The sequence below is a fragment of the Dipodomys merriami genome, unplaced genomic scaffold (genome assembly GCF_024711535.1).
Source record: "Dipodomys merriami isolate MVZ:Mamm:240054 unplaced genomic scaffold, mDipMer1.0.p SCAF_1038, whole genome shotgun sequence".
Classification (NCBI taxonomy): Eukaryota; Metazoa; Chordata; class Mammalia; order Rodentia; family Heteromyidae; genus Dipodomys; species Dipodomys merriami.
The window spans coordinates 62,593-74,792 of record NW_027202314.1 but is presented as its reverse complement, the minus strand read 5'-3'; the positions used below and the strand labels follow the sequence as shown (position 1 = coordinate 74,792).

The following is a 12,200-nucleotide window of genomic DNA, read 5'->3' as shown; positions in this document are numbered from 1 at the left end:
AAGAGTCTTCAAAGCTGTTTTTGAATAAAATACTTACTCTGACCACATAAGTGAACCTCCGGATATCCTGAATTGCACTGGAGAAGTCCAGCCGGTTGAAGGCTTCTCCCAGGGTACAGTAGCCGTGCCTCTGAAAGGAAGTGGGGGAGACTTGAAGTTGACAGTGATGTCAGGTAGGCTATCTGAACACTTCTCAGAGGTCTGACAAAGGGCACCCTTTTCTAGTCTGAAGATTACTAGAATTCAGCTATTTACGTGTAAATGAGACATGGGACACTGACTTTTTTATACTACTGCTGATGGAAGACAAAGAGAAGTATTCCAAGTTGTGCTTCTTCTGCTGGAGTTGATGTAGAGTGAACACCAGGCCACGAATGCTGGTATTCTATGTACTGGCGTAGAATTTCCCTTCAGAGGGTCTGTACTATAGCTAGTAATGAAAGGCACAAGCCCAAGGATCCAAGATGAAACAGTGTTTTCCCTGGTCTCCCATGTGCTGTGCAACCTTCCACAACAGACTCCTGTTCTGTAACCAGTTTGTGCAGAGTTCACTTCAGGCTCAGAACCCACCTTCTGAACCTGAAATACTTCACTTGATAAACAGATATTCTAGGTAGAGTTGAAGGGACAGATAAGCTGAAGGACAATCAACAGAAGCCAAAATAGATGATTCCTTAAATTTCAAACAGATGAGTAGAGCTGACCAGGGAAAGAAGGGTGGCAGTGATCTGCTGACCTCCATGAAGAAACTAGGGAGACCTGCCTGGTCTTAATGTCCAAACTCAAGAACAGTCCTAATTTGTGCACACATCATGTACTCCCATGAAGCATCAACATACACATTAACTAAGCAACTGCTATGTGCAGGGTGTTTCTGGATCTGGGGGGAAGCAAAGGACACTGAGGTAATTTCTTTAATTTCTTCTTCTCTGAGAGTGAAGGTAGGCACCATCTAACAATGAGAACTGGATCTGATCAGAGTGTATCACTCAAATGTGTCTGCCTTCCTTGGCCAGCTGATCTATATCAGGTGCAAGCAGGAGGGTTCTGATGGAATGCAGACTTGGCAACAACCAGTACTAGTTCTAGGATTTTTCTGAGGCCATCAGTACTCTGTCCCAAGGATTTATGGGACATTTCTTCAGTTATCCAACAAATTCCTCATTTCGTTTATACCGGACAATCTGTGTGGCAACATAAAATAGATGAAGTAGCAAACAGTCTTTTATAAGCTCAAGCTTTGCTTATTGTTTCTTTACACACTGTTTTGTTGGTCTTTCAATGGTGCCTTAAAAGTTTATGTCAAGGATCAGAGTTCCTGGAATGTGTAACTTACCCTACCCTATCCTGAAGTTATTTTCCCCAACTGCTCTGAAACAGAGCAAATGTGAAATTTCACAGCTATAATAAAAAGAATTGGGCTTCCTTGATTCCAAATACAGAATTGGGTAACAGAGTGGTTTGTTGACCAAAGCTATCAAAAGAGTGCTTTAAGGGCTGGGAAGGTGGCTCAGTGGTAGGTGAGCGCTTGCCTTGCATGCATGAGGCCCTGGGTTCAATTCCTCAGCACCACATAAGCAGAAAAGGCCGGAAGTGGCACTGTGGCTCAAGTAGTAGAGTGCTAGCCTTAGGCTGAGAGACAGTGCCCAGGCACAAATTCAGGCTGTATGACTGATCAAAAAAAAAAAAAAAGTGCTTTAAGCAGGTGGGCAATCAATGATAGAGATAGTTCAAACTGCTCTGTAGGCAGGTCCAACCTCAACAAGGTTTCATATAGCCCACCTCCATAGGAAATGATGGGCTCAAAGATGCTCCAAAACACATGACATACCCCCCAAATACATGATACCAAGTGAAGAAAATCCTTACCAACCGCATCTCCAGCTATGCTAACTGATACACATCAACCTCCTAGGAATGCACACTTGGTGTAAAGACCTGCTGACTCAGAGATGTATGGGGGTCCTTCAGTGCATATACATGTATAACACATGCCATAAACATTGCTCATATACATATATACAAACATATCATATACACTCTATACTGGATACCTATACATGCCATAAGTATGCACCTAGCACAGGCTAAACACAGACATCTAACAAATACCACATATATGCCTATCACACACATGGCAGATATTCACAAATATCACACATGTGCCCATACTACACACAAAACACATACCACATACACATGCACATCATATACAAACACACTATACATATAAAATACACATCATACACCATATGTATGCATATGCCGCTAACCACACACATATATAACATACTACGTCACACCTATGCACATACCATGCACCATATACATGCACGTGCCACACACATCACATAGCACATATGCACGAACCCCTATATAAACACACTACAGATACCATGTACCACAAATACCATACAGTGCCATACACATCACACCTCAAAGATCAACAGCATACAGTACACATACACAAACAACATACACAACACATACTCAAACACACGCCCATCGTGATTGTACTCATTGCTTCAAAAGTTCTTAACATGTATTTATCTGTTACAATGTGAATCAGATTTGATACTGTAAAAGAAATGATTTAACATGACATAATCAACAGAAACAATACAGTATACTATTATTTAAACATACTCTTATTTAAAATATCACTTACTTCTTTTGTGCTTTCTTTATGGACATAGATCCATTTTTCACGATAAAAACCTAGAATAAAAGTGAGCTACTTTTAAAGCATGACAAATTATTTCAAAATGAAAATTTAAAGGAATTTTAATAACTGGATAAGCTAATAAAATTATGACATGTTATCTGTGAGAGATGATTTTACTTAGTAAAAAGAAATGCCTTGTTTCCTGATATCAGTAAAGAAGAGTTGCCATACTTCCACATGAAAAGAATAATTTAAGAAAACACCACGGGGCTGGGAAGGTGGCTCAGTGGCAGAGTGCTTGCCTTGCATGCATGAGGCCCTGGGTTTGAGTCCTCAGTACCACATAAGCAGAAAAAGCCAGAAGTGGCGCTGTGGTTCAAGTGGTAGAGCGCTAGATTTGAACTGAAGAGCTGAGGGACAGTGCTCAGCCCCAGAGTTCAGGCCCCATGACCGGCCAATAAAAAAAAAAGAAAGAAAGAAAGAAAACACCATGTCCTTTGTAGTTGGGAGAGATGGGGAGAACAATGGAAGGAATGACCCTGTTCAAAATGCACCATGCTCATAAATTGACAGGTTGAGTTGAAATCCCTTTAAGATAACTTTTTAAATAAAAAAATCCAAGTACCTTCTCTTAGTAACTTAGAAGAAAATTGGTATTATCAATGGCCATACTCATATCAAAATATAAATGCTCAGAAAATGCAATTAAATGAGTACATGCATCCTATGTGCTCTAATACAAACTTCTGCTCTTTTACTGCCCTTTATGAGAGTCCATGCTTCTTGGATCACAAGGGTTCTCCAAGTGACCCTGCCTTCTTTACTCCTTTTCAGATGTTACTAACCCACACTGCAGTGGGCATCTGTGAAAGCCCCTACTCTGTACCCTTCTACCTGTGTGACATCCTGCATCCCAATCTTTAGCTCCTCCCTTGACCCCTCAATGACCCTACACCTAGGTCCTCATCCCTCTCAGGAACAGAGTGAGTTCAGAATAACATTTAGCCATGCAGATGATAAACTGATTGTGGTGTAGACACTGCCATCTCCTGTTTGTGAACATCTTACCAACTCAAATAGTTTAGTTGCAAGAAGTGTGATCATTAACCTAGTGGGCAATACTGAACATGGTGCTTATTTATATACCTGCATCACTTTTCATATCATCAGATAGCACTAACAAAATAATTTAGCATATTTACATACTCCACAAGTAACATACAAGATTATTAATTGAAATGGTCTTACTTTGAGCATTTGTATCATTTCCAAAATGGTCTTTTTTCCTTTTTTTGGATGCATATTCACATTCTTCATTATTGAATATTTCTTCTTCACTATTCAATATACTAAAATAAAGACATATTTCTGTAAAACATTTTTTTCTCCAGGGAGAACTTCATTTGGCTTTTTGTTAGAGAACATAATATTTGATTTTCAAAAATTAAAATCATGTTAAATTCTAAAAGTAAATTCATAAAAGTATGAATTAATTTTCAGAGATCATGAGCTTCAAACCCAAAGGTAACTAATATGTTTTTTTCATTTTGAGTATTTTAAGCTATATACTAGTTCTTGAGAATCTTAGTTGCTTAGTCAAACTTCAAAAGACATCAAAATAATTTACTAAAACAATGTGAGTATAAGCAAAACTATAAAAGCTTTGGAGGAAAAATGCTCGTGTCAGTATGATACCCAATGACATCAGACAACAAGAATTTCTGATCCAAACTTGATTAAGCACTTCAACTAATATATTTCCATGATCCTCCACATTTTCAAAGACTTAATTTAAGCCAATAACTGCTACCCTAAGCATTTTTCAAAATAATTGAAAGTCAAGTAAGTTGTTAAGGCACTTAATGGAACCAGATGAAAGCAGCTTACATTTTTACTATTTGAATAAATGTAAAGTTTTCTAATATTTTTAAAATGAGATTAGGAATTTATAGGCAAGGTAATAACAGCCTGAGTACCTTTCCTTTTTTTCTAAGGGAGTTTCTTATACTAAGAAAAACCATAAACAGAAACTTATACTATCAAAACTAAATATGGCTGGGCACTGGTGGCTCATACCTGTCATCCTAGCTACTAAGGAGGCTGAGATCTGAGGATCATGGTTCAGAGCCAGCCCTGGCGGAAGAGTGCCCACGAAACTCTTAACTCCAACTTACCACTCAACAACCAGAAGTGGAGCTGTGGCTCAAGTGGCACAGTGGCTAGCCACGAGCACAGAGGATGAAGAGCAGAGTTCCTGCTCTGAGTTCAAGACCCACAACCAAAAAAAGAAAATTAAACAAGCTAAATAGGCTTAAAACTGTTATTATTTTTTTAATGCAATGAGTAGCCTGTTTCAGTCTCCAAATAAGGAAAAAGGAAATGTGGAAAGCAGGTAGCTGGAAGAGATATGGGGGAACTATATCCAGAACTCAGGACATCACAATTTTATATTTATCCATCATTGTTCCTTGACAAGAAAACTGTGTAAGAGCCCCTTGTCCCTCACCAGTGCTGAGTCTACCACACAAATCTGTTTATCATGCTCAGAAGAGACTGAAACAACATGGGAAATTGCCATAAACTATCAAGACAAGCAAAAGAGTATCTGAAACAAGCACAGGCAGTAAATGTTACCAAGGAAACTCATTGTTCTTTGAATCATTTTTGGTGGGGATGGTACTGAATTTGAACTCAGGCCCTTATACTTGCCATGACTTGAACTATATCCCCAGTCCTTTTTGCTGAAGTTACTTTTTGGACAGGGTCTAGTGTTTTTGCCTGAGCTGACCTGGAACACAATGGTTCTCCCTACACCTCCTGCAGGGATAGGCTTAGAGCTATAAACCAGCACCTTTGGTTCATTGGTTGAGATGAGGGTTTGCCAATTTTTTTTTTCTGGCCTGGGATTCCTGGCCCTCTAAATCATACTTAATCTTATTCTTGTTTGTTATCATTAGTTCAAATATTGAATGGAAACACTTTTGAATCTGAAATTCTTTTCTAACTTAACCCACAAACACATCAAAGTAAGGCAGAAATAACACTATTCTCTAGAAAAAGTGTCACAGAAACAGGATACAAAAAAGAGCAAGTGGCCGGGTGCTGGCAGTTCATGCCTATATTCCTAGCTACTCAGAAAGCTGAGATCCTCTTATTGTTTGAAGCCAACCTGGAAAGGAAAGTCTGTGAGACTCTTATGTCCAATTAAATACTGGAAAACCAGAAGTAGTGCTGTGGCTCAAAGTGGTAGAGCACTCACCTTGAGCAAAAGAGCTCAGGCCCTACATTCAAGCCCCATGACTGACAAAGAAAAAAGAGAGAGAGAAACTGACTAATCAGCTCCACTAATGAGGGGGAACATCTTGTATGTGGCCAGACCTCCAGTGTGAGGCAGGTGATAAGACAGCTGAATGCTCATGGACACTTCCATGGTGGGAGGCAACACTCAGTTGCTTCCACCCTGTGGATTCAGACTTGTTCTGCTCTTGGCTGAGCCCAGAGTAGGCTGCCTGCAGTGAACATGTCTTCCACAGGCCTAGTCTGAGATCCACTGCTGGCTATAGGGTCCGCCTTCATGTTCTCCCTGGATACTGTTGGGCACTGCCTGGATTAATGTAGGCTCCACAGGACTCAGAGGTCTTTGGGAGTTATGCCCTGGGGAGTACCACCCTAAAACTCAAAGGAGAGCATCTACTTTGGAGAAACTATTCATTTACTTGCTCTTTTTACAAAATATTTTAAAAGGGAGAAAGGACACAATTTTTCTGTAGTGGTTTTTATATTGTAAGATATGTACTCTTTCAGGTATACCAAAGTGGGAGAGAAGAAGAAATGCTTTCAAAATTAAAATTCAGTATGTATAAGTGTTAATAAGTAGTACTTAATATTTACATAAGTCTTTCTGTTCTGCCTGTTTGTAAACTTCTACAGTAATCACGCCTTTGTTTTTCTTAATTAGCCGTTAGTGTCCCAATCAAGATGCCTGTCACAATGGCGCCTTTCCAGCACACCGAGGCAGGTAGCGTGGCTCTAATACTTTCTGTCTTAGTAACAACATAACGCCTTTCTACCCTGCACAGCCATGACTATTTCAAAGATTTGTTTGTAAGTCTGAAGAGGGTAGATAGATGAGTTTTTAGCAAAGACACATGAGACCCTGAGCTACTAATATGTCTGGACTGTACTCTCCAATCCTTTCTTTAAAAAAAATAATTGCTTGTTTTTCTTTTTTTGTTGTTGTTACGTGGGGGGGTGTAGAACTAGCTGCAACACTGCATTTCAATTAAAGCTTTTTAACAACTGTTACTTTATAACCCATCCTAACTGTTACCTAATACAAAATCACTTTATACCTTAAAAACTGCAAAAAAAAGAGGGCCAGGAAGGTGGCTCAGTGGTAGAGTGTTTGCCTTGCATGCATGAGGCCCTGGGTTTGATTCCTCAGCACTACATAAGCAGAAAAAGCCTGAAGTGGTGCTGTGGCTCAAGTGGTAGAGCACTAGCCTTAAGCTGAAGAGCTCAGGGACAGCGCCCAGGCCCGTAGTTTGGGCCCTACCACCACCAATAACCAAAAAAATAATCTGCAAAAAATGGTCTCTGATCTAAAGCTATCCAATGTCAAAGTTATGCATGTTTATTAAATGTTTCATAAAAGTTTGCAATAAAAAAATGCTTAGACCCATGACACTCCAGAGAATGATGACCCTAGACAGTTGTAAGCTTCCACATTATCAACAGTGAGCAGAGTTCTATTCCTGTGCACATGCCTTCTCAAGACTGTATCAGTACACATGCCCACACTTCAGCCAGACCCACAGCCTTACTTCCTGCACCTGGCACCTCCAGCCAACAAGGTAAGGGCAGTCATGATTCATTGACTGTAGGTTGAGTGCAGAGATGCCTCAATTATTCCATCATCAGGATGCACATGTGGTGGGCAACAATGCTAGGACTGTGCAGATGAGGCTGCACATTCACAATGGCAGTGTGCCATTCAGCACTGAGCAAAGTCACTCTATCAATGCACATTCTGAATAGAAAAGAAACTTAAAACTTTGGTCCTGTGTAAGCTACCATGATGTCCTTCAAACGTGTTGTGAAATCTCTTTCAATTCTCTCATATTCAGCTAATGGCAATTCCTATATCTTATGTGTAGATTACATGTTTTGAATAAGAAGGAACATTCATGTGTAGATGTCAAGCAATCTGCACTCATTCCTTAGCTAAATAACTTACTTTTTCATGCCAACCCACTGTGTGGGCAATTCTCAGCAAAATTAAAAGTTATGGAGCTCTTCTCTGACTTGAAAAGCTGAAGACTATGCTAAGCAAGCAGGTGGCAGCTCTCTGCCTGGCAATACTCACATGTTGTGATTGATAGTATACTGTCTATTCTCAGTTCCAAGCTCAAGGCTGCCGGAGTCACATCTTTTCCAACCATCCTCAGTTTTAATCCAGCTCCATCCAGGAGATCTCCAATCCTGACCCAGAAATGGCATTGTTCTCCTGTAAAAAGTTAGCTTACATTAAAAGTGTGGCGGTGTGTGTGTGTGTGTGTGTGTGTGTGTGTGTGTGTGTGTGTGTGTGTGTGTGTGTGTGTGTGTGTGTGTGTACGTACATACATACCAAGAGAGAGAAGTTTCATTTAGAGCATATGCTCAGTGATGATAAAGAATAAATGATTACTTAGCATGCCTGCTCATCACTTTATGTTGGCTAGCCAATGTGACAAAACAGTGACAATAACAGTGCTCTGGCTACACAGTACTAATCTGGTAAGCTGGATTTTCTAATTCCATAATGTGTGTATGACAGGCTCATCCCAGGTGACTCCTGAGCTCACATCTGCAAAGGTGAGGGAATGCCAAGTAGTGCTCTCTCTGCTTGAAGTTAGGTGCAACAGCATCTGAACCACACTAGTGTGGACCCATTTCAGAGAAGTTGGCATGAATGACAGCAGACTGTCACTCACAGTCAGAATTAAAGAAGGTATAATGACTGCATAAGATAAGGAATTGGGTTTCATTCTGAGGGGTCAAAAAGTTTCTTAGGAAAGTGATGCAGTCAGACATAACTTAATGATGCAGGAGTGCAATGCTAGTGGACCATGGAAATAAATCAGCCAGCATCCCAGATTTTTCAACAGGGAGATAAAGATGGCTTGCCGATGGGTATATTTCATTGACCCGCCATGTCATGATCTGAAGTCCTATGATTTATGTTTGAAAACATAAGCTATGTAGTCCATAAACAATGACATAGAACCTGAGAGCAGATTTAAAAATAACTAAAAAGTCACTAGCATCAGGTATAATGGTGTATGCATCTAATCCCAGCACAAAGGTTAAAGCAAGAGTTGAAAGTTCAAGACTAGCCTAGGCTACACTTAAATACCTTATCTTGGGGCTGGGAAGGTGGCTCAGTGGTAGAACACTTGCCTTGCATGCCTGAGGTCCTGGGTTCGATTCCTCAGCACCACATAAGCAAAAAGAAAAAAGCTGGAAGTGGCGCTGTGGCTCAAGTGGTAGAGTGCTAGCCTTGAGCTGAAGAGCTGAGGGACAGTGCCCAGGCCCAGAGTTCAGGCCCCATGACCGAAGCCCCCAAAAAATAAATAAATAAAAATACCTTATCTAAAAAAAGTAAACCAAACCAAATTTTAAAAAAAAAACAAAAAACAAGCAACAGCTAGGCGCCAGTGCCTCATGCTTGTAATCCTAGCTATTCAGGAGACTGAGATCTGAGGATCACGGTTCAAAGCCAGCCCGGGCAGGAAAGTTCAGGAGTCTCTTTAATCAACCACCAGAAAACCGGAAGTGCTGCTGTGGCTTGAGCTGAAGAGAGCAGGGACAGCGCCCAAGTCCAGAGTTCAAGCTCCATGACCAACAAAACACACACACACACAAACACACACACACACACTCACACACGAAACAAAAAAATTGTAACTTAAAAGGCCTATGTGTCAAGTTACTCCCAAAGTGAGTATCTGATCTTATAACTCAGTAAACAATGTTTCAGAAGCATGGCTTGCTACATTTTAAACGAATTTATATGCTAAAAGACATGACTTCCTAGTATGAAGGTGTTGCTATTAAATTAGGTTTGTTACAAAACTCTGACCAGGGCAAAATCCTGGAAAATTACTCTTCCAAATTAATAAACGTGTGAGAAAATAAGTGAAGTCCAGTGAGTTATTATATATTTTTATAATGCATGATTTTTCGGCACACTGCATGCTAAAACTAACGTCAAAGAGCATATGGAGCTGAACTACATTATAACTGCATATTGGGTGGTTTCTACTCCAGGTGACAGGAAGGGCATGCACTGTGTATTGTAGGAGTTTATGACATTCATTTCATTTAGAAACTCCAGGCCATGAAAGAACCTAAACTAAACCTTCCATTAACCTTTTAATTAGCATGAAAATACTAGCGACAAACATTTCTTAGCGCCATTTCTTAGTTCTGTCAGCCTTCTGTCCTACAAAGCAGGAAGCATCGTTCCCATTTGACAGGTTTACAAAGATTTTTGCTCCAGAAGCCAGGCTCTGACTTCTGTGTTCGCGGCAACCCTGAACACCTTCCCAAACCACATGCAGTTCTGAGGATTTTGTGCACATTCTGAGCCCTGTACGACTCTTTCTAAGTGAGGTGAGAGGAATGACACCAACCGAACTTGGAGCTGGATTTCAGGACCCTAAGAGCCGAGGGGATCGGGCAGAGGCACCGCGGCGGGGAGGAAAGCTTGTCCAACGTCCAGGGGGGGGATAAGAAATGGCCACCGCCTCGGCTGCGGGGAGCGAGGGGCCGCAGGCGGGGTGGACGCGGGTTTACCTGGGGAAGGCGTCACCTGGGCGGCGCGGGAAGGAGGTCCGCGGCCGAGGGGGGCGGGACCCGGGGCGCTGCGGGGTCCCCGGCAGCCTGCGGCTGCGCGGGCGCCAGCCAGTCCGGGCAGGGCCGGGCGGCGAGGGGAGCGCGGGGCCGCGGAGTGCGGGGCGCGGGGAGGGCAGTGCGGGGCCGCGGAGTGCGGGGCGCGGGGAGGGGAGTGCGGGGCGCGGGGAGGGGAGTGAGGGGCGCGGGGAGGGGAGTGAGGGGCGCGGGGAGGGGAGTGCGGGGCGCGGGGAGGGGAGTGCGGGGCGCGGGGAGGGGAGTGCGGGGCGCGGGGAGGGGAGTGCGGGGCGCGGGGAGGGGAGTGCGGGGCGCGGGGAGGGCAGTGCGGGGCCGCGGAGTGCGGGGCGCGGGGAGGGCAGTGCGGGGCCGCGGAGTGCGGGGCGCGGGGAGGGGAGCGGGGGGCCCCAGTGAGCCGGGCGCGGGGCGCGGGGCGCGGGGAGGGGAGTGCGGGGCGCGGGGAGGGGAGTGCGGGGCGCGGGGAGGGGAGTGCGGGGCGCGGGGAGGGGAGCGGGGGGGGCCCAGTCAGCCGGGCGCGGGGCGCGGGAGCGTGGGCGCCCGCGGCGAGGGGCGTGCGGGGAGGGGAGTGCGGAGCCCCGGGGCGCGGGAGCGCGGGGCGCCGGGCGGTCCCCGGCGAGGACGCGGACCCGCGGCGGGCGGAGGCCCCGCGGCCCGGCCGGCCGAGGAGGGCGTGCCGAGCGGCCCGCCGCAGAGCCCGCCGCGGGCAGCACCGCCGGAGCCCACGGCCCGCGCGGCCCCTTCCCTCCCTCGCCGCGCCCCGCCGCGGCCGTGCGTGCCCGCCCCCCACCCAGCCGGCCCCGCGCCGCGCCGCGCCCCACCCGGAGCCGCCGCCGCCGCCTCCCAACCCGGCCTGCCGAGGCGCGTCTCACCCGGCGGCGCGTCTCACCTGGCGGCCCCACCGGACGCGCACCGGCCTGGCGCGCGGGGACCGGCGGTGTAGATTATTGCCGGAAGTCGCCCGCCGCCCCAGGGGCGCGCCGGGGAAAGCCCCGCCTCCGACCTTGCTGATTGGCCGGCGTGGTGCCGCGTGGCCTTGTTGCTACCCGGTGCGGGTGAGCGCGTGCGCAGTGGGCTCCTCCCCGGCGGCGCCCGGGGCCTCCCGGCCCGCGGCGCGGGTCTGGGAGTTGGGGAGCCTCGCGGAAGCCTGCTCGCGGGTCCGGGGAGGCCGGACTGTGGCTGGCCGCGCGCACACGCCGGCCTGGGACGCTGCCCCGCCCGCTGTTCTGCAGCGCCACCCACCCTGGTCCGGGGATCGAGCCCAGGCTCCAGCGCGCTCGTTCTAAGACTCCAGGTGGCCTCGTTCACAGCGGCGTTCCGTTCCGATCCTCCAAGAAGGCGGGGATGATCTGGGAAGCCTCCTCTAGGCGCCAGGATGGGAGGTGGGGCGGGAAGGGTCAAAGGGTAGACCCTGTGCAGGCTGCGGATCCGGTAGGCTCCAGCCCCAGGGGCCGCGCGGAGGCCGCGCAGGCCGGCCCCTCACCGCGACGCGGGCGGCCGGGTCGGCGGGACTGCTGTGCGCACAAGGTGCTCGCCCGCAAAGTGTGTCAGACTGTGTAGCACGCTTGTGCGCACGCTCACCCGGGTCTGCCCCCTCGGATGCACGCTGTGCGCACGCTCACCCGGG

The 12,200-nt window shown here is 46.3% G+C and overlaps 1 protein-coding gene across 6 annotated transcripts in view; it reads right to left on the bottom strand.

Moving 5' to 3' along the window:
* LOC138810491 (F-box only protein 25) overlaps positions 1–11,947 on the bottom strand; it is a 30,160-nt gene extending 18,213 nt beyond the window's left edge. For 2 of the 6 annotated variants that reach the window (XM_069997707.1, XM_069997725.1), the window contains exons 1-5: positions 11,463–11,564; positions 8,031–8,171; positions 3,914–4,014; positions 2,669–2,718; positions 38–130 (exon numbers count right to left, since the gene is read on the bottom strand). In XM_069997707.1, coding sequence (XP_069853808.1) covers positions 38–130; positions 2,669–2,718; positions 3,914–4,014; positions 8,031–8,164 — 378 coding nt within the window. In that variant the 5' untranslated portion in view covers positions 8,165–8,171; positions 11,463–11,564. Of the gene's footprint in view, positions 1–37; positions 131–2,668; positions 2,719–3,913; positions 4,015–8,030; positions 8,172–11,445; positions 11,565–11,815 lie in introns of those variants that run through there. The other 4 variants (XM_069997682.1, XM_069997717.1, XM_069997690.1 and 1 more) reach the window with 3 other exon arrangements.
* Between the last annotated feature and the right edge of the window lie 253 nt (positions 11,948–12,200).